Consider the following 20,365-nt stretch of genomic DNA (forward strand, 5'->3'; position numbering starts at 1 on the left):
AATTAAATGACAATAAAATGCAAAGTAATCTCTTCAGTAATCTAAATACTTTTTGAATGTAACTGTATTCTAATTACCAATTATTTAAATTGTAACTGTAGTGGAATACATTTACTTATATTTTGTATTTTAAATATGTAATCCCATTACATGTATCCCGTTACTCCACAACCCTGTATATAACATAACACTCATGACAAATAATAAGTTAATCGCTAAACACTAGTCCGCAGCAAAAACAACAATTTAAAAAACTTGACAGCTCAAATAAAATAAGTTTTAACAAAAAAAATGTAGGTGCTTCATGATCAACATTATGCCACAAATGCTAATTCGATTACAGTAAGTAATTATTTTTAGGTCAGATTTTACCCAACACTGCTTATTGATAGTTATACATTTAATAAGGGTGAAATTCCCTTACGAAAATTACCATGGTTTTACAACAGTAACCATAGTTTAACCGTGGCATTTGTAGTGAAGCCAGAGTAAACACAAAATTAAACATGGGTACTACAGAAATGATTACTACTATATTAATGACTAAATTCAGGCATGCAACTCTGAATGGCGCAAGCTGATAGGTTCTTAAAACGTATTATCTGTTAGCCAATCAGCTCGCTCACCTGATATGTCAAGTCAATCGGCTCACATGGTGTAAGCTGATGGGTCCTTTGGCGTGTAATCGGGTAGCCAAAACTACATGCGCACTCTCTCTTTGTCCAACATTGAAATTCACTCAGTTTGCGAATAAGCTGGTTTTACTGCAGCGCGCTGCAAGAATTTTCTCTGAAAATGCTATTTGCTCAGGTGGTTGCTGGGGCTTTTTCTTCTATTAGCTTGCACGGTAAGGTCTGCTTTTGGCCATGACACATAGAAGCGCGTTTTTATCAAAGTAAGCCACAGACAAATCAGGCACTAACACTACCTTAGGTTATTCATTTAAATAAATCCACACATAGCTATGCTAGGTCACTTGTTTAATAAGTTCTGGGCTTTCCTGGTCCACATTATGAGTCAGTTCACTGGCCGTTTAAGCCTTTTGGCCGAGCAGGAACAGATAGAGATTTAGCTGATTTGCGTTAGATGTGCACCAGTACCAATTTTTGACATATGCCATTCTAAATGCATTTGATATCTTAATGCTGCAAATATAAGCGTTTTCAGTAATACCTTTTTTTTTCTTTTTCTCCCCAATTTGGAATGCCCAATTCCCAATGTGCTCTAACTCCTCGTGGTGGCATAGTGACTTGCCTCAATCTGGGTGGCGGAGGACGAATCTCAGTTGCCTCCGCGTCTGAGACCGTCAATCCGCTCATCTTATCACGTGGCTTGTTGAGTGTGTTACCACGGAGATGTAGGCATCCACGTACAACACACCACATGCCCCACCGAGAGCGAGAACCACATTATAGTGACCACGAGGAGGCAACCCCGTGTGACTCTACCCTCCCTAGCAACCGGGCCAATTTGGTTGCTTAGGAGACCTGGCTGGAGTCACTCAGCACACCCTGGATTCAAACTCACGACTCCAGGGGTGGTAGTCAATGCCAATACTCGCTGAGCTACCCAGGCCCCCCAAACATTTTCTTGCTGTCTTTTATCGGTCAAAATGGCATTTGGAAATATCCGTTAAAACAATAATGGACCCCAAACTGTTTCCACAAAGTTGGAAGCATAGAATTTTCCGAAATGTTAATGCCTCAGCTTACCAAGACATTTTGGAAAATTCTATACTTCCAACTTTGTGGAAACAGTTTGGGGAAGGCCCTTTTATGTTTCAGCATGACTGTGCCCCAGTGCACAAAACAAGGTCCATAAAGGCATGGTTGGATGAGTTTGGTGTGCAAGAACTTGACTGGCCCGCACAGAGCCCTGACCTCAACCCTATCGAACACCTTTGGGATGAACTAGAACGGAGATTGCGACCCAGGCCCTCTCGTCCAACATCAGTGTCTGACCTCACAAATGCTCTTCTGGAAGAATGGGCAAAAATTCCAACAGACACACTCCAAAATCTTGTAGAAAGCCTTCCCAGAAGAGTGGAAGCTGTTATAGCTGCAAAGGGGGGACCAACTCGATATTAATGCCTATGGATTTAGAATGGGATGTCATAAAAGCTCCTGTAGGTGTAATGTGTCGTTTATTTGAACCGGTTCATTTACATGAACTGTCCGAAAGAACCGACTCATTAAAATGAATCAGAGCTCCCGATCTTAAATATAAGTGAATCGTTTATTTGAACCGGTTCGTTTACATGAACTCTCCAAAAGAACCGACTCACTAAAATGAATCAGAGCTCCCGATGTTAAATATAAGAGAATCATTTTTTGAACCTGTTCACTTACATGAACTGTCCGAAAGAACCAACTCACTAAAATGAATCAGAGCTCCCGATGTCAAATATAAGAGAATTGTTTATTTGAACTGGTTCATTTACATGAAGTGTCCGAAAGAACCGACTCACTAAAATGAATCAGAGCTCCCGATGTTAAATAGAAGTGAATCGTTTATTTGAACCGGTTCATTTACATGAACTGTCCGAAAGAACCGACTCACTAAAATGAATCAGAGCTCCCGATGTTAAATAGAAGTGAATCGTTTATTTGAACCGGTTCATTTACATGAACTGTCCGAAAGAACCGACTCATTAAAATGAATCAGAGCTCCCCATGTTAAATATAAGTGAATCGTTTATTTGAACCGGTTCGTTTACATGAACTCTCCGAAAGAACCGACTCACTAAAATGAATCAGAGCTCCCGATGTTAAATATAAGTGAATCGTTTATTTGAACCGGTTCATTTACATGAACTGTCCGAAAGAACCAACTCACTAAAATGAATCAGAGTTCCAAATGTTAAATATAAGAGAATCGTTTATTTGAACCTGTTCATTTACATGAACTGTCCGAAAGAACCGACTCACTAAAATGAATCAGAGTTCCAAATGTTAAATATAAGAGAATCGTTTATTTGAACTGGTTCATTTACATAGTGTCCGAAAGAACCGACTCACTAAAATGAATCAGAGCTCCCCATGTTAAATATAAGTGAATCGTTTATTTGAACCGGTTCATTTACATTAAAAGCAGTGAAAATAGCTGAACTACTGTCATCCTACTGAAAAATGTATAGTTAGTAGTGTGTGTAGTTTTAACTAACTACTCCTGAACACTGTAAGGCACGCTACACCCCCTCACAGATTTCTACACAAGACCGCCACAATCCAGAAATCAAACTAAAGCAGATTTCACATTTTTGTGTGATATTCCCAGGCCCTTGTGTTCGTCATTCTTTGGTTTTGACTGTATTAGGAGAATTCTGCAGCTGAATGTCACATCGCCCCGTTGATCAGATTCGGCCGGTCTTATGGTTCTCCCCTCTGTCGCTCCCACACAGATAGAAGGTGATCACAGCTGCACTCCATATCTACTCCTCTCTTCATCCACGGCCGCTGAATGTGACCTGACCTTCACCCAGTGGGACAAAACTGCAGTGAACAACATCTACCCTCCATTTCCATCCCCTCATTCTTAAGACACTGTTGCACAAAGTAACTTTGATGCAAACTCTAATTAGCATGATAAACAGCACACTTGTGAAAAAAGACACAAAATGGTTTTACAGTGTTTTTATTCATAAAATTGTATTTTAAGGGGAATTCATTGAAAATTAATATTTAAATCAGATATTCAATTGACAAGATGTTTATTTTGAGTCTCTGTAAGCGGTGGATCAACTCATGTCACTCCAGAATATCACTGAACAGCTTCCTCTTCTTCGATTCTCCCGTTTGGACTTCCTGCCAAGCGGCCCGTCGCTTCATGAATTGAGTAAGACCAAATTTGGCCCAAATGTGGCGCGCAAACTGATCAGATCGGAGCTGAATTTCACTGGGCACTGAGAGAGAGAGAATCAAAACTTGAGCTGTTCTGGTGAATTAAACTGAAGCTGAGGCTTAAATAATATTGTTATACTGAAGTAGTTAAGGGGTTGAATTCAGGTATGATTATTGACAATATTATGTCTGTCAGGTCATCTTGACCCGGACGACTTTTTTTTTTTTTTATACTATTTTTTTTACTTAATCTAATTGGAATAAAATTCCTTGACGATGTTCACATATGGTATCTGAAAACAAAAAGTTTACATTTTATTGGTTTTATTTCACTTTGTTACACTTGTGTTCCCGGTCAAAAATGACCGGCCAGAAATATTCAGTGTTCAGAAGCATCCCAATCCTTTAGATAAGCACATATGTGGATGTGTTAACACACACAAACAAACAAACACACACACACACATGTTAGTGCAGCTATCATTATGAGGACTCTCCATAGACATAATGATTTTTATACTGTACAAACTATAGATTCTATCCTCTAACCCTAACCCTACCCCTAAACACACACACACACTCACACACACACACACACACACTCACACACACACACACACACACACACACACACACACACATGTTGGTGCAGCTATCATTATGAGGACTCTCCATAGACATAATGATTTTTATACTGTACAAACTATAGATTCTATCCCCTAACCCTAACCCTACCCCTACCCCTAAACCTAACCCTCACACACACACACACACATGTTGGTGCAGCTATCATTATGAGGACTCTCCATACACATAATGATTTTTATACTGTATGAACTATAGATTCTATCCCCTAACCCTAACCCTACCCCTAAACACACTCACACACACTCACACACACACACACACGCACACACACACACACACACACGTTGGTGCAGCTATCATTATGAGGACTCTCCATAGACATAATGATTTTTATACTGTACAAACTATAGATTCTATCCCCTAACCCTAACCCTACCCCTAAACACACACAAACACTCACACACACACACACACACACACACTCATGTTGGTGCAGCTATCATTATGAGGACTCTCCATAGACATAATGATTTTTATACTGTATGAACTATAGATTCTATCCCCTAACCCTACCCCTAAACCTAACCCTCACAAAAAACTTTCTGCATTTTTACATTTTCAATAAAACATCGTTTAGTATGTTATTTAAGTGACTTAAATTATGGGGACACTAGAAATGTCCTTATAAACCACATTTATAGCATAATACCCTTGTAATTACCAGTTTATAACCTAAAACAAATCCTCATAAACCACTTAAACCTGCACACACACACACTCTCACACACTACACACACACTCTCTCACACACACAGACACACACACACTCTCTCTCACACACACACAAACAAACACACAAACAACACACTCACACACACTCTCTCACACACACACACACTCACACACACTCTCTCACACACACACACTCTCACACGCGCACACACACACACGCACACGCACACACGCACACGCACACACGCAAACGCAAACACACACACGCACACACGCACACGCAAACACACACGCACACGCAAACACGCAAACACAAACACACGAACACACGAACACACGAACACACGAACACAATGTGTGTTGAGTGCTTTTGTGCATCTTCTTTCCATGTACAGTCTTTGAGAAATATTTCAAGATCTGCTCATCATATCATGTTGTGTTTGGGCTCATTTGAATCGGGATCACCTGCTGTAAGTTACGATTTGTCAGTATCTATGTTATATGTATGTTTCAGGAAGTAATAAGGAAAAATGTGTCAGAAAGACACTCCTGTTTATTACATTTATGTGTGTGTGTGGGAATTTTATACACAGGGTTCGTACAGATGCTTCAAAGTTAAATTCAAGCACATTTTTATTTGTTTTCAAGGACTATACTCGAGATGACATTAAAACTAATTCTTTATTTGTTCGTTTTAAATAAAAATATTTTATTTACTCAGTTAATTTGTTTTTATAAAACATCACTTATTACAAGTACAACATATCTCAATGTGCATCATTAACTACATATTCTCACAGTAATAATTCTTGGTTCATTCATGATGAATTTGATGTGCTATTGTAGCGTGCTCATTAAAACACACTTCACTTTCAATAGAAGTGAATAACTGTGTCTGTAAACACAAGTCCATATGACTCGTGTGCTGTGTTTCATGTTTTCTAAAGTCACAGATTTATGTGAGGAACTGACCCAAATTATAAATGGGTCACTCTCAAAAAATATTGACTTTCCAACTTACAAAATATTGAAATTTCCCATTCAGTTCAGTTTTTGCCTATAAACGCTGAGGGTAAACATTTTATAACATGTTGACATTATTTTGATTCATAAAGGATAACTTGACTGTTGTTCTTTCTTTTATTTTTTCATTTTGTTTCACAAACGAAGCAAGTTAACACTTAATTAACACTAACGAGGGTTAAATGTTACAACACCACATTTTTGTGTGAAAATATTACAGTTAAAAATGTTTTAACATGCTGGGAAAAATCACTATATGCATATTTAAGCAGCCTCTGAAAAGTATTTTTAAAACATTAAAAAAAATAAAAAAAATTTTTTTATCATTGATAACACCAATGCCATGAAATCAAGGGACAAACATTATTTTTAAATTATTCAAATTATTAATAATAATTTTGTTTTGCTTTTTTTGCACACTTGTTCGGCCTTGCACTAATGCTTTTATTAATAATAATTACAAAATAAACACATGAATAACTTTAAATGTCATAGAAGTGGTGTACCAGATGAAGGGGACAAGATCCTTTTTTTTTCAGGCAATTAACAATTTCAAATATATCAAATATAGTCAAGCCATTTCATATCATTAAAGGTTAGGTTATAGAATGACACCTTTTATTTTATTTTATATTAAAGCTATTTCATGACTAATAAAGTCAAGGGACATGTTTGTCAACATATTTTGATACTGACCCAAATGTTGTCAGAAATCACATATATTGTGTGACACTAAGCTTTCTTTACAGAAGGGGGCGCTAGACGACAAAACCGAATCCTCCATTGATCTGCATTCAAATCTCACAACGTTTTACATCTCATCTCATCTGTTCACTCTGGAGAGTCATGTTTAATTAAAACAGATAGTTGCAAAAATGTATACTTGTTAAATCCGCCACAGCAGTATCTATAAAATATATATATTTGATTGTGATTGGCCCGTTCTGAACAGCGCTGCCAAGAGTAACAGGTGTCACGTGACAGCGCCGTCTATGCGCTTCAGCAGTGGTCTAGAGGTCTGTCGTCGAAAATAAATACGTTTCATTTATTAAGTGATTTAAGCAACGTATTTTACGTTTTTCTATAATTCAAGCACCTTTTTTAAAATGGCTATTTTCAAGGATTTTCCAGAAATTACATTTGAAAAAGACAAATTCAAGCACCTTGTACAAACCCTGCATACACTGAAACTCACTGCAGTTTGACTTCTGAGTGAAACACATTTGTTCATTGCGTTATAGAAAATGAGATATTTCCAACGATATATAACACATGACTATCTCATCTTTTTATGGTTTTATCAACTCTGAATATAATTGTTGTGATAACAAATGTGCAAATGATGAGAATGAAACAGTTCTTATTTGTCAGTAAATTAAAAAGCATTATTTAAGGATTGGTAAAATCAGCTATATACATTATAAAGTCCAGATTATAAACTTTAAAATGACACATATTTTGTTCAGACCAAGCAAGTGGTTATTAATTTATTATGTAATTATTATATACATTTTATTTTCCACAGGAAGTGCCCGGTATGAGTTCAGTTCAATGAATCCTTCCATCAATAAAAAATATACATTTTTAAAAATATGTTCAAAAAAGGAGTACAAAACCTGTCATAATTACTAAAAAAAAGAAGTTGATAAAAAGATCTAATGCAATATATTGTGATAATATATGCATTATGAGAGATTTATAAACAGTCATAGTGGGTCGGTCATTTTAGAATAAAATAACGATGAATAAACGTTAATGCAAATGATCTCACCAAGTATTTCCGCGATGCTTTGCCTCTGACTGATGGTGGCGCTGTTCCACACGGCTTCTAGGAGACGACTGCCACATCTGGAACATGCCAACTGAATATACAGCTCCTGTGACGCAGATTTCATATGAAATTCATCCACATGCCTGTCTTCAGATCACCGAAGTGAGTATTTAGACTTTACCTCCATCTTCCTCAAGATCTTTCCCCGTCCCTTATCGCTCGCCGACGTCACCAGCGCCTGCAGCGCGTGGCTGCCCATGCGATCGGTCCCGAAGGTCAGGAGGTTGGCGGAGGTCAGTCCGTGCAGGCCGTTCATCAGTATGGATCGGTCTTTAAAGCCGGACAGAGCTTGAACCAGCCGTGAACCGTGGTAACATATGGACAGAGAGCGCTTTCAAGACGAGAATGCAGATATGAGGTTATGCGTGGAATACTAGCATACTACTCAGCATATACAGTAATGGTTCCTCTTTTTTAATAAAACAATTATATTATCCAAGTCATACTGTGTGTACCTGTGTGACAGTGTCTCCCTCTGCTGTCTCTGTGTTGTAGTACACTTCATACGCCAGTAAAGACAGGAAGAGAGGCAGACAGGAGACCTGTCGTGATGCCGGTTCACTGCAGTGAAACGCCTGATGAGAGCATCAACATCTCAGTTAATGTGCTGATTCAACTGACAAACACAAAGTGCACGAAACAGTCATTCAGATCATTCAAGACAGAGCATTTGGACGACTCTGACCATCCTAGTCCCTGTTCACTCTCATTAAATGGAAGAGAGCAGCGTGACCATTCTGCTAAGCTTCTCTTTTGTGTTCCACAGAAGTCAGTCATATGGGTTTTTTATTGACATGAGCGTGAGTAATTGATGACGGAATTTTCCTCAATAGGTGAACTATTCTTTTAAGGCAGTAGATGTTTACATGTGATGACAGTGTTTATATCCAGTGCTTGTAATAAGTCAAATTAAATGTATTATTTATCCAGACCTGAAGGAGGCGCTGTAGCATTTCACTCTGCCTCTCTTCCCAGCGCACACAGCTCTCTGCCAGCTGCACCACGACACCCATGTGACCCGCGGCGAGGACCGCCTCAAAACCCTCCATCAGCTCATCGAAGATTTTTAAGAACTACACAGATGAAAATGAAACAACAGTGATTAATGGACGGATCTCATGAAAACATGTTCAGGTCACATTTCACCTAAAAATCAATACGTTAAGACTTTTTAAAGAAATTAAGCCACTGTTAAAATAAATAAATAAATACATTATTTAAACTCGTCCCTCCTGTTCTTAAAAAGAAAAAAAGGCACAAATCTGTGTTCCAGAGGGACACTTACAATGGAAGTCAATGGGGGTAATTTTTGGAGGGTTTAAAGGCAGAAATGTGAAGCTTATAATTTTATAAAAGCACTAAGATTAATTCTTCTATTAAAACTTGTGTATTATTTGCAGGGACCAAAAACAGGTCAAGGAACGAAAACTGAAAACAAATTACATTTTTAGCAGAACATAACCGAAAACAGGAACAAAGTGATTTTCAAATGTTCCGGAGCGAAAACGTTATTTTTAAATGCTGGTAACGGTTATAACTGGTTAATTTTGTTCCAATAATTTTTTCATGAAACTAAAGGTCAAAGGGTTTAATCACAGTAAATGTAATTACATCACTTCAAGTTGCCCGAAAAAAATGAAACGTGTGCTTTGAAACGCTCGGTTTTGGTGCTGCTGCTTCTTTAAGACTACGAAAGTGATTAAAGGTAAAGTAGGCGGTGATGTGTTGTTGGTACCACCCCCGTTCTGAACCCCTGCATTATAATTTCCGTATACATAAGTCAGGCATATGAGGTATCATTAGAAAGCTTAGAATCTGAGCTTTTCAGAGATACCCATCACTTCTGCATTTGTTACTTAAATTAACTAAATAAGGCCTCAAATCATTCGCGTTGAAAATTAGCGCCCCCTAGAGGTAATGGGGTAGAAATATTTATATAAAAATAAAAGTCCTTCACATAGCACATAAATGGACAAGTCATATATCAAATGAAAGCTCTCATTCTCAGAAATGAGACTGTATATTTATTTTGTTGCACTAATATCACAGTTCAAAAGATTTTCAAAAGAATCAAAGTGAAACATGATTTCTGTAAATCATCAAATACAAACGTCTCATTTATACTCCGATAAATGCTGCTGTAAGCCCCAAATAGCTAAAAAATGTATATTTGCTTTTACCTTCGGAAGTTCTCTAAAAAAATGAGCCATTGTTTACTTGTCTGTGAGCTTGCTTGTGTAAATAATCCAATGTTATATCTTAAATGTCCAGAACAAAATATGCAGTCCAGCAGGAAAAGCATGCTAAACAAATAATCAGAAAAATATGTTATCGACTATTCATGATATAATGTTATATATCAGCACATATATATCAGATCTCAGCTTTCTAATGACATCTAGATTGATCTTCTAGTCCACTCACCGGCCGAGATATTCAATGAAACACTGAGGGTGGTGCTTGAACTGAAAATTAGACTGAATGTCTATGGACGAGCACATCTGTGAGGGATAAAATGTGTTAGAGCGCCACCTACATTTCAGATCTGTATATTGTGATGGAATGTGATAGAGAAAAACAAATTTCTAGTGCTTTCTGCCATCTAGTGGAATAAAATAAGACTTTTAAAAGTGAGTTAGTGTGAACAGAACCAGAATTACATGTTTACAAATAAAATAAAATAAAAAATTCTGTTTATCATAAGATTATAAACACATACAATATTATTTATAAATAACTGGAGTCTTTTTTTATTTATTTGGGATGGGGTCTCTTAAAATTAGACCAATGTTTTGCAATTAGTCCACAGTATGTGTGAATGGTGAGCATTTAAATTTGATTGCGATAAATTGCGGACGGCCTTAAAACTTTACGACACATTAGAAATCGTCCTGAGAAATCCCTAAGAGTGAATCACAGACAATCAAAAGCATGTCTGCTGTCATTAACCCACGAGTCCATGCACTCAATATATAAAGCCTATTTTTAAGATTGACATTTATTTCAGTTTCATGACAAAATTCTAAATTAAATTAAATTAATAAATCTTCAATATATTTATATTTTATTCATTTAATTTTGTTAAAATCTTTCATTTCAACTGATGAAAAAAAATATATATTTTTTTTTTTCTAATTTGGCATTATATATCTCTGTGTGTAAATAAGGTGGCTCCGAAAAACTGCTTTTGTTTTGTTCCCAATCATGTTAACAGTATCTGAAAAAATCTTGTATTGATACGACAAAACAATCAAAAGTTATAGCATTACAAAAATAATTTATAGTGTCCAAAAACATCTCCAAACAAATAAAACATAATAATTGTACATAAGAACTAATTACACATGCAAACACAACAATGACTAAAGGTTTGCATAGCATGCAGACATGATTTTAGTAATGAGATTTCACAGAATGAGTTTCATTCTGTGTCATTTGAGTCATCATTGAGTCTGTGTCATGTATTTGGCGCCATCTCCTGGTGGTCATATGTAACATTGTGCTTCATGTGGATTATCTAATGATCTATACATCTGATTACCTTGTGTGTGGACTCGTTTGAAAGATAATCACCTCCTCTAAGTAATGGTAAGATATAAGTGAAAACGCGGCATGTAAGCAACACCAACATAATTGTCAAAGACATATACTTATCTATTACTCGCTATATGTTTGTCTGTGAGTAAAACAAATAGGCTGTTTGTATTCTACTCTTTGAGAGCTTTCCAACAACATATGACACATGACTATTTGATCAGTTTGATGTTTTTACTGATTGCAATAATATCTATAAAATAATCTAAACGGAACACTTCTGACTTGTTCAGTTTAGGTCATAATGTCTACATGCATTGTAAAGTAAAGCTTCTACGCTTTCAAACGATACCTATTTTGTGTCAAGATTGTAGTGGTAAATATTTTGGTGATTATTGTTTTTTTCTCATGGGCCACCCGGAGCTTAAAGGATTAAATCAGCATAAATAAAAGGCAGTTTAACAAATACTACTATGATGAATAACTGCTATACATCTAAATCTATACATTATAATTTTTTTCACATTTCAGTAGTGAGAATGAGATTTTAGGTTTGTCTTTCCATTTGGGAGAGAGCATGTTCTTCACAGATTTCTAGAGAAAATTTCGCTTTAGTTCCAAAGAGAGATTTAAGTAAATGTACCACTTTGAATCTGGTTGAAGCTTCGATCAGCGTTTGGATGGTGTAGTTTGCGATGGGATGTAGTGCGAGTGACATGAGCTGTGTTCTCAGGTGCTTCCTGTAGACGTCACGCAGCAGAGCTTTATGAGAGAACCTGAAGATGGTCTGAATGAGGTGACTACAGGACGGGTCTTTCAGAAAAACCAGGAGAGGACTGAAGAAGAGACAACAGACAATAAATGCTGTGGGTGAACTGTCACTTTAAGTAGTTTCAAATATTGAGATATAATTTTTGTAGCTATATTGGCCTGTGTTGTTGCTGACCTGACTCCAGAAGCTGAGCTAAGTGATGTCAGGTATCCCACAATGCTCTTGTTGAGTTTTTTGCACAGTATGGGTCTCTTCCTGTGACACACTGTGAGCAGCGTCTGAAGAACTGCGCTCCCGCTTGCATTTGTCGCACACACTGTGAAAAAACAGACCGAATGAAAAGGATACCAAGTAGGAGAGAGAACTTAACATTTCAATACCTCTTCTTTTCTATACTGTTAAATGAAGACACGACATACCGTTGACGTTTTCCATCAGAGAGTCAGACAGATATTTCAACTCCCACCAGAATGATGTTGGTATCTCAAAATCTGTGATGTCAGTTTGAGATCTTCTGTCTTTTTTGGCTGATAAAAGGTCAAAATAAATCAGACGCTCTCGTAACAGTGTTTTAGCAATCAATGTGTGTCTATTACAATGAGAAAGAGGTTTACAACACAGAGTCTTGCTTCAATAGGCATGCTGGGTATTGTAACACAATTCCCGATTTGATTCAGCTCAAGCTCTTGACTCGATTTGATGCAATTCCCATTCATTTGGGTATTTTCCAGTTAAAGGGCGTTACTTTAAGAGCGCTAGCGCTATGGGATAATTCATATGTGCAAAGTCAATGGGCATGGTCATGAGGTTTTTGCATTTTCGTGCAAGCGTGCGCTAAGTGTTGGCGCAAGTGGGTTTGGTGAAATCGCACGTGTGAAGCGCTAATGGACTGGGTCAAGGGCAATTTAATTCTGAGGTTTTTCCTCCAGTTATTGCATCGCCTGCGTCCTATTATATAGTCCATTTCCTGTCAAGCACCAGCGATATAAACAAAGACAGCGCACTCATAAGAAGTTGGTAGTGTAAATGGACTGTATGCAATGAATTTGAAAAACTGAAATATGGATTTACCTCTTTTATGCATTAACTGCATCCATGTTGAATGTCAGGCATATTTCTATGATAGCGACACGCTCCTTTTATATGCATGAAAAATGTAGTTCCTGTCAGGATTGGATTTACGTTCCGTTAAATTATAGAGAATTAGAGGTAGACGATATATCAGTTTTACCGATTAATCGGTGCCGATAGTTGCTTTTTGGAACTATCGGTTATCGGCAAAAAATCTATGCTGATTGTTTCTTCATCATTTCAAAATAAGAGTCTCTAGTGTGTTTTGGGCTTGTTTACACTTAAAAGTCCCACGTAATGCACCAAATCTTATAATTGGGATTTTGGTTGAACAAATAACTGCATCTGGGATTTTATTCATTTTAGACTTTTGTCTTTGCCTGCCATAGTATAGAATGAATAAGAACATTTTTGGTTATCAGTTATCGTCCTTTCCCACCACCTTAGTTATCGGTATCGGCAAAATCCACTATCGGTCGAACTCTATAGAGAATGGAAGTATTATTAATAGTTTTCATCCACTGACACACAAATCATGGCTAGTATTAACAGTGGTTGTATCAGAACGCACTTCACTTCTACCGGTCGATTTTGATTTAGAAAAATTTTATAACATTTTTTTAAACAAAAAATTAAACCAAAAGTATTTCTATATTCATATAACACTTTTTTTTTTTTTTACACAAATTATATATATATATATATATATACACACACTCACAGTAACTTGTTACATGTTTATTGTTTAAATGCATAATTTGTACTATTCACAAACATTTACACTGATATGCAGAACACGTGCTAAAATGGTACCGTCTCTTTAAGAATAGCGGAAGATAAGCGAGCGTCTCATTTAAGTGCTTTAGTTGAGCGCATATTAACGAAAAAGGCATCAAATGGCTTCTTTACTGCATCCGTGCTATGTGTGATTAGTATTAAATGTTTCTTTTGTTGTTTTTGATCAACAACTGAATGTACAGACAACTGAGCGCAAAATTCAGTCTCATATGTGAGTGATTTAATCGCATTGTGTAGGGTTGCACGTAGAGTAGAAGATTGATATCAGATTGTTCAAATGTAGATCTTGATTTATTAGAAAATCTGTAGCAGTAGTAATAATGTTAGTATGTGTGTGTGTGTGTGTGTGTGTGTGTGTGTGTGTCTGCTCACCTTGTTGAGCGTCAGAGTGTTCTCGAATCAAACAGCCTGTCAGCACATGTATGAGTGTTCTGAGCACATGAGAGCCGTACGGATCCTTAATGAACTCTACAATATTCTCTCTGATCACGGCACACAAACGCTGCACCTGAGCCTCCAATATCCCACAATCCTCTGATTCAGTCTCTGCGATATCTGGTTTCTCCTCCGAGGGGCTTTCTTCTGTTTAGACACAAAAACAGTCCTCAAAAATGTTAATATTTGAACACAGATTTTTTTTTTGGCTCATCACATCTTTAAAGATAATTCTTTTGGATTGTTTTTAATGTAAGCTCTATGTATGTCATGTGATTACCACAGACAGACAATCATTTCAACTTGTTTCTCAGTTTGTTAAAACAAACAGAAATATAATAACTTGTGCTTCAGTTTGTAAGAAACAAAGGAAAATGTTTACAGTAGTTAGAGTAGGGCTGCACAATTAATGGAAAAAAGTGTCAATAACAGAATTCCATTTAGGCCTACTTCAGTCACGTTTAAATTTCCTATTTACAAAGTGTCTTTTTGCAATGAAAGTGTTTAGTAAAGCACTTAGGGCCCTATTTTAAGAACGCAATGCAATGCTTTAAGTCATAAGTGCAAAATCAATGGCCGTGGCTGTGAAGTGTTGGTATTTTCATGCAAGCATGCACCAAGTCTAGGCGCAAGTGGGTTTGGTGAAATTGCGCGTGCAATGCGCTAATGGGCTGGGTCAAGTGCAATTTAATTCTGAGGTTCTTCTCCGGTTATTGCACCAATCTGCGTCCTATTATACAGTCCATTTCCTGTCAAGCACTAGCAATATAAACAAAGTCATTCATAAGAAATTGGTCTTGTAAATGGACTGTATGCAATGAATTAGAAAAACTAAAAATTACAGTCTTTGGGGGTCTGGGTATCTCAGTGAGTATTGATGCTGACTATCATCCCTGCAGTCGTGAGTTCGAATCCAGGGTGTGCTGAGTGACTCCAGCCAGGTCTCCTAAGCAACCAAATTGGCCCGGTTGCTAGGGAGGGTAGAGTCACATGGGGTAACCTCCTCATGGTCACGATTAGTGGTTCTCGCTCTCAATGGGGCGTGTGGTAAGTCGTGCGTGGATCGCGGAGAGTAGCATGAGCCTCCACATGCTGTGAGTCTCCGCGGTGTCATGCACAACGAGTCACGTGATAAGATGCACGGATTGACGGTCTCAGAAGCGGAGGCAACTGAGACTTGTCCTCAGCCACCCGGATTGAGGTGAGTAACCGCGCCACCACGAGTACCTACTAAGTAGTGGGAACTGGGCATTCCAAAATTGGGGCGAAAAGGGGATAAAAAAAAGAAAATAAAAAAAAAGAAAATTACATTCTTTTGTGCATTAACTGCATCCTTGATGAATGTCAGGTATATTTCTATGACAGTGACACACAAATGTAACCAAATATATTTCTAAATTCAAATTACACTCTATATAATACAATACAAATAAAGTGGTAAAAATCCAAACATTTTACTCTCTCCAACTTCTTCGATCGGCGACTTAAAAATCACTCGACGACAACAGGTGGAAAAATACTAGTCAAAATTAAATCATTATAATAATTAATATAAACATAGGGTTAGGGTTACCACTTCATTAACATATAATACACCCACAGTTTGCATGCATACACCCACACAGTAGCGTCCACCCATGCCCACTTGTGCTTTGCGCTGGCACGAATATTGGATAAGATGTTGCTCACAACTATCACGCTGTTTTGAAAGTGTGACCGTAATACCACATGCAAACATGTTACATGTGTTTACATAAGACTAGTGTGATAAAATCACTAACTTACACTGTTAGGTAAAATAAAAGTAAACCCGGCAGTTACTTTTGCTTGGTAAGTTTGACATTTCTACTTTAAAAACCTCTGAAATGCTTTCCCCAAAGACTCACATTTAAAGTGAATTTACTGTGAAAATGTTTAACATAGTTTTAACAAACTGAAGGACAAGTTAACATATTATCTTTAGTAAGAGCATCAGCTATGTCATTAATTTCCATCATGAACATTTGACACTTTACGTGACGTCTCACCTGTCCACCTGTGTGCTTGTCTCAGAGCGCTCTCGATCACATGACCTCCACACCGATTACACGCAGCAACTTTGAACTCTGACCCCGTCTCTCCGCCCAGTTCTGCGAGCACTTCTCCGACCTGGACGGGATGAGCCAATGACAGAAGTCTCTCCAGAGCCAGGCTGCCCGTCATATCCATCGCAACAAGGTTTGCTTTGCCCTTCACCTCCAACAGCACGTTCTCCACAAACAGATCTGACGACACATATAAACTTCAGTCACAAAGCCATAAGACTCATAAACATTTTATATAGTTTTAGCAAAGCAAAGTCACTAAATATATAAGTCCTGCTTAGAAATGTTTTCATATTTTATAAATACCAAGTTGGTCTTAATTGTTATCAGATGGGCAATGCTAGAATGTTACTGGCACAAGTTGGTTAAGCTGGTTATCATATAGCTAAAAACAGCATTAACCATTATTAAGATTCATTTTAACTAGTCTTTTAAACTGGTCACCAGATTTCTTGACTTTTCACAACTGACGGTGTCATTTCCAGTGTTGGATGTAATCTGATTACATAGTAGTTAGTTACTGTAATATCATTACTTTTAGTCAAGACAAGGCAGGTTTATTTAAAAAGCACAATACATGTACAATGGTAATTCCAAGTGCTTTACATAGAGAAGAAATAGAAAATACAAGATGCATAAAAATTAAGAAAAATAAATACAAACAAAAAGTAATAAAAAATAATGTATTAAAATGCATAAAAAAGGAAGGAAAAGAAAATACAGAAATAAAATCAAAAAAGTAGAGTAACGCATTACATTTTAAACTCACACATTTCTACAATATTATTTATGTAAAATATATTTCAATTATGAATTAATTTTCATTATGAACAAGACATTAAAATAATAAAACAAAAAATTATAATGAAAAAATAACATTAAAAAAAATTATAAAACATAAACGTTTGTGAAAAGTGTTTTAGAAAGTAACTTAAAAGTAAAATAATTAGTAATGTGTTTTCTCCCAATGAAGTAATCAGTAAAGTAATCTGATTTCTATTTTAGAGAAGTAATTCGTCATTTGTAGTGTTTTTTTTTTGTTTGTTTTTTTACCCAACACTGGTCATATCACCCATAATTACTCTTCATAAATAAATAATACAGTGGATATTTCGAATAAGTACATGACCCAAAATCACAATTAAAGTTGCTGTAAGCGATTTCAGCCGTTCTACTTCCATGACACTGAGCCGTTGGATTAGCCACGCCCCCTCTTTCCAAAACGCGACCTCCAAACATACCAAATGAGCTTTACTGAGACCGACACGAGCAGAAACGGTTGTTAAAAACAACAGCAGCAAAATAGCGCCCTCAACTGGCAACTGTTATGAACAACATGGCATAAAATGGCATTAAGCCTCAATAATTCGCTGCAACTACAATACTATGAGAACACGCAAAATGATTGACAGGTCTAAAGCATCAGAGACCGCAGACACATTTTTGTTGGCTGTTTACAAAGTCTAGAGCTGTCACAGAGACTGGTGAGATATCTCACGACACTTATTTCATTAACATCTCTTAGGGAGTAGGAACATTTTTGGCATACCTTTCCATAAAAAAAATAAATAATAAAAAAAATCACTTAAGCACCTTTAATTATCTTATCTGTTTTATTCAGATTTCTAGAAACTGAAATATTGGTTAAATCTGGTTATTGTTCTAGTGTCACCTCTCTCTTCCTCCTCTGTGAATCCCTCCTTCAGTCTGTCACTCACACGGCGGAAGTAGCCCACCGTCATTGCGTCCAGACGTTTTCTTTTCACACCCTCATCACCGCTGGATCCCTGAATGGGTCGTTTCTTTGACGCCTTCTGTTCATCCCTAAAATACCTTTGACCTTTGGCTCCCATCTTCTCAACCATCACTCATGTGTTTCAAATACCTGAAAATATAAAAGTGTTTATTTGTTGAGGAATTATGCAAGTGGAAGTAAACAAGTACAGTTATGGTATAAGATTACCATGATTACCATACTGATGTACCACAGTATTTACATGGAGTACTACCATGGTGTATGACCAAAAACACATGGTATTGACGTGATACATTGCAAAACATGTTAACATGAGAAATTATCATGTTCATATAACACTGTATTTACATGGTACTACAAGATACTTGAAATATTAAACCATTGATCTACCATGGCATACATCTACAAACTGCTAACACCATGGTACCTCAAAGAATACAAGTGGTGCTACCATGGTACAAATCCAGAATATGGAATAACCATGGTAAACACCACGGTTCTTCGATAAACTGAGGTACTGAATATAATATTCATATTAACTCTTGTGCGTCAATTTAAAAAAGTTACTCAGAGGACCTTAGAGGACAAAAATGTCCATGTCAAAAAACTGCCATAATAATATTATATATTAATATTATTTTCCACTTTCACTGACTTAGATTTTTTAACCAACATCAGTCCTGATCATAACTACCAAATATTCATTCATTTTCAGGATTTTAACACTTTAAATGCCAGTTTGTTGGCATAATGCCACTGTTGTTTTACAAACACACACACACACACACACACACACACACACACACACACACACAAATAACTCAATACACACATACAAAGCACTCTGACATCCATACTAACACACACACAATTTTATCTGCATCATTTATTCAATTGTCCTGCAGTGCTCTATAATACAGCAAACAGAAAATAGGGGAAAAGCATGTATTTGCTCCATAGGCTAAACATGAGAAAAATGGCGCCATCTAGTGGAAAATATTAAAAATGTAAATTTTGAAGCCAGGGCTCTGGAATGAAAGCATAACATCATAGAATTCATGATTTTATGCTTTAATGGCACTGGGATCTAATATTGCAGTTTTAATGGGTTTCAATGGGGACATTTTTGTCCTGAAGGTCCTGAGTGTAAATATTTTGTGTATACAGTGTATTATAGATGTATTATAGGAACTGAGGTTGAAATATTAAAATTCCCCCCAACAATACACCTATACACCTTTGGCCAAATGTATGCCGTTGTCATTAACACAGCCAAAATGATCAAAAAATAAAAATAAATAAATGCCCCGAAGGTCGCAAAAGGCATGACGGAAAAAACATGGTAATACCATAGTACTTTTGGTATTTTCTTGTTAGTACCGCAAAGAATCTCTAACTTTCAATCACGATGTTGTGACTGTCAAGTAATCAATCAGTTAATCAATAAAACATGAAATCAAAGGAACAGAAAATACGTTTATTCTGCAGATGTAACGAAACATTTGAATGTGCAACTGTGTAATTAATTAAACATCTGTGAAATTAAATCATCGGCTCAGTCAGTCTGTTACACTGTTAATTGTGGAATAAAATTAATTAAAACATAAAATAATTTAATGTTAAACTCACCAGTGTGTTCCTGCTCACATGTGCAGTAGTAGGCGACGCCGATTGATGACGTATCATCGCGTCATCGCTGTAAGAAACATTTACGTTTTTTGTTTTTTAAGTAGTTTAATGGGTCCCTGACACAATCCCCGAGGTGATACAACTTATAAATATATATTTAAAAATCTAGTTTAAAACGTATGTGTCAAGTTCGTATGTAATCTTTAAGTTCATGTTATTTTTTTAAAAAATTTAAACTTTATAGCATTTACAAAATATATATATATATTATAT

General features: G+C 36.6%; 1 protein-coding gene across 1 annotated transcript; it reads right to left on the reverse strand.

The window, feature by feature from the left end:
• Window positions 1–3,618: 3,618 nt before the first annotated feature.
• LOC127443024 (nucleolar protein 9) lies at window positions 3,619–20,153 on the reverse strand. Its single transcript, XM_051701503.1, has 12 exons — window positions 20,093–20,153; window positions 18,380–18,592; window positions 16,651–16,887; window positions 14,561–14,770; window positions 12,739–12,846; window positions 12,494–12,635; window positions 12,191–12,383; window positions 8,946–9,086; window positions 8,469–8,588; window positions 8,135–8,344; window positions 7,954–8,059; window positions 3,619–3,901 (listed from the first exon to the last, which is right to left on the reverse strand). The coding sequence occupies exons 2-12, from the start codon at window positions 18,570–18,572 to the stop codon at window positions 3,747–3,749; spliced, it is 1,815 nt and encodes a 604-aa protein (XP_051557463.1). The 5' UTR covers window positions 18,573–18,592; window positions 20,093–20,153; the 3' UTR covers window positions 3,619–3,746.
• Between the last annotated feature and the right edge of the window lie 212 nt (window positions 20,154–20,365).

This window comes from Myxocyprinus asiaticus, chromosome 6, assembly GCF_019703515.2.
Source record: "Myxocyprinus asiaticus isolate MX2 ecotype Aquarium Trade chromosome 6, UBuf_Myxa_2, whole genome shotgun sequence".
NCBI classification, from domain to species: domain Eukaryota; kingdom Metazoa; phylum Chordata; class Actinopteri; order Cypriniformes; family Catostomidae; genus Myxocyprinus; species Myxocyprinus asiaticus.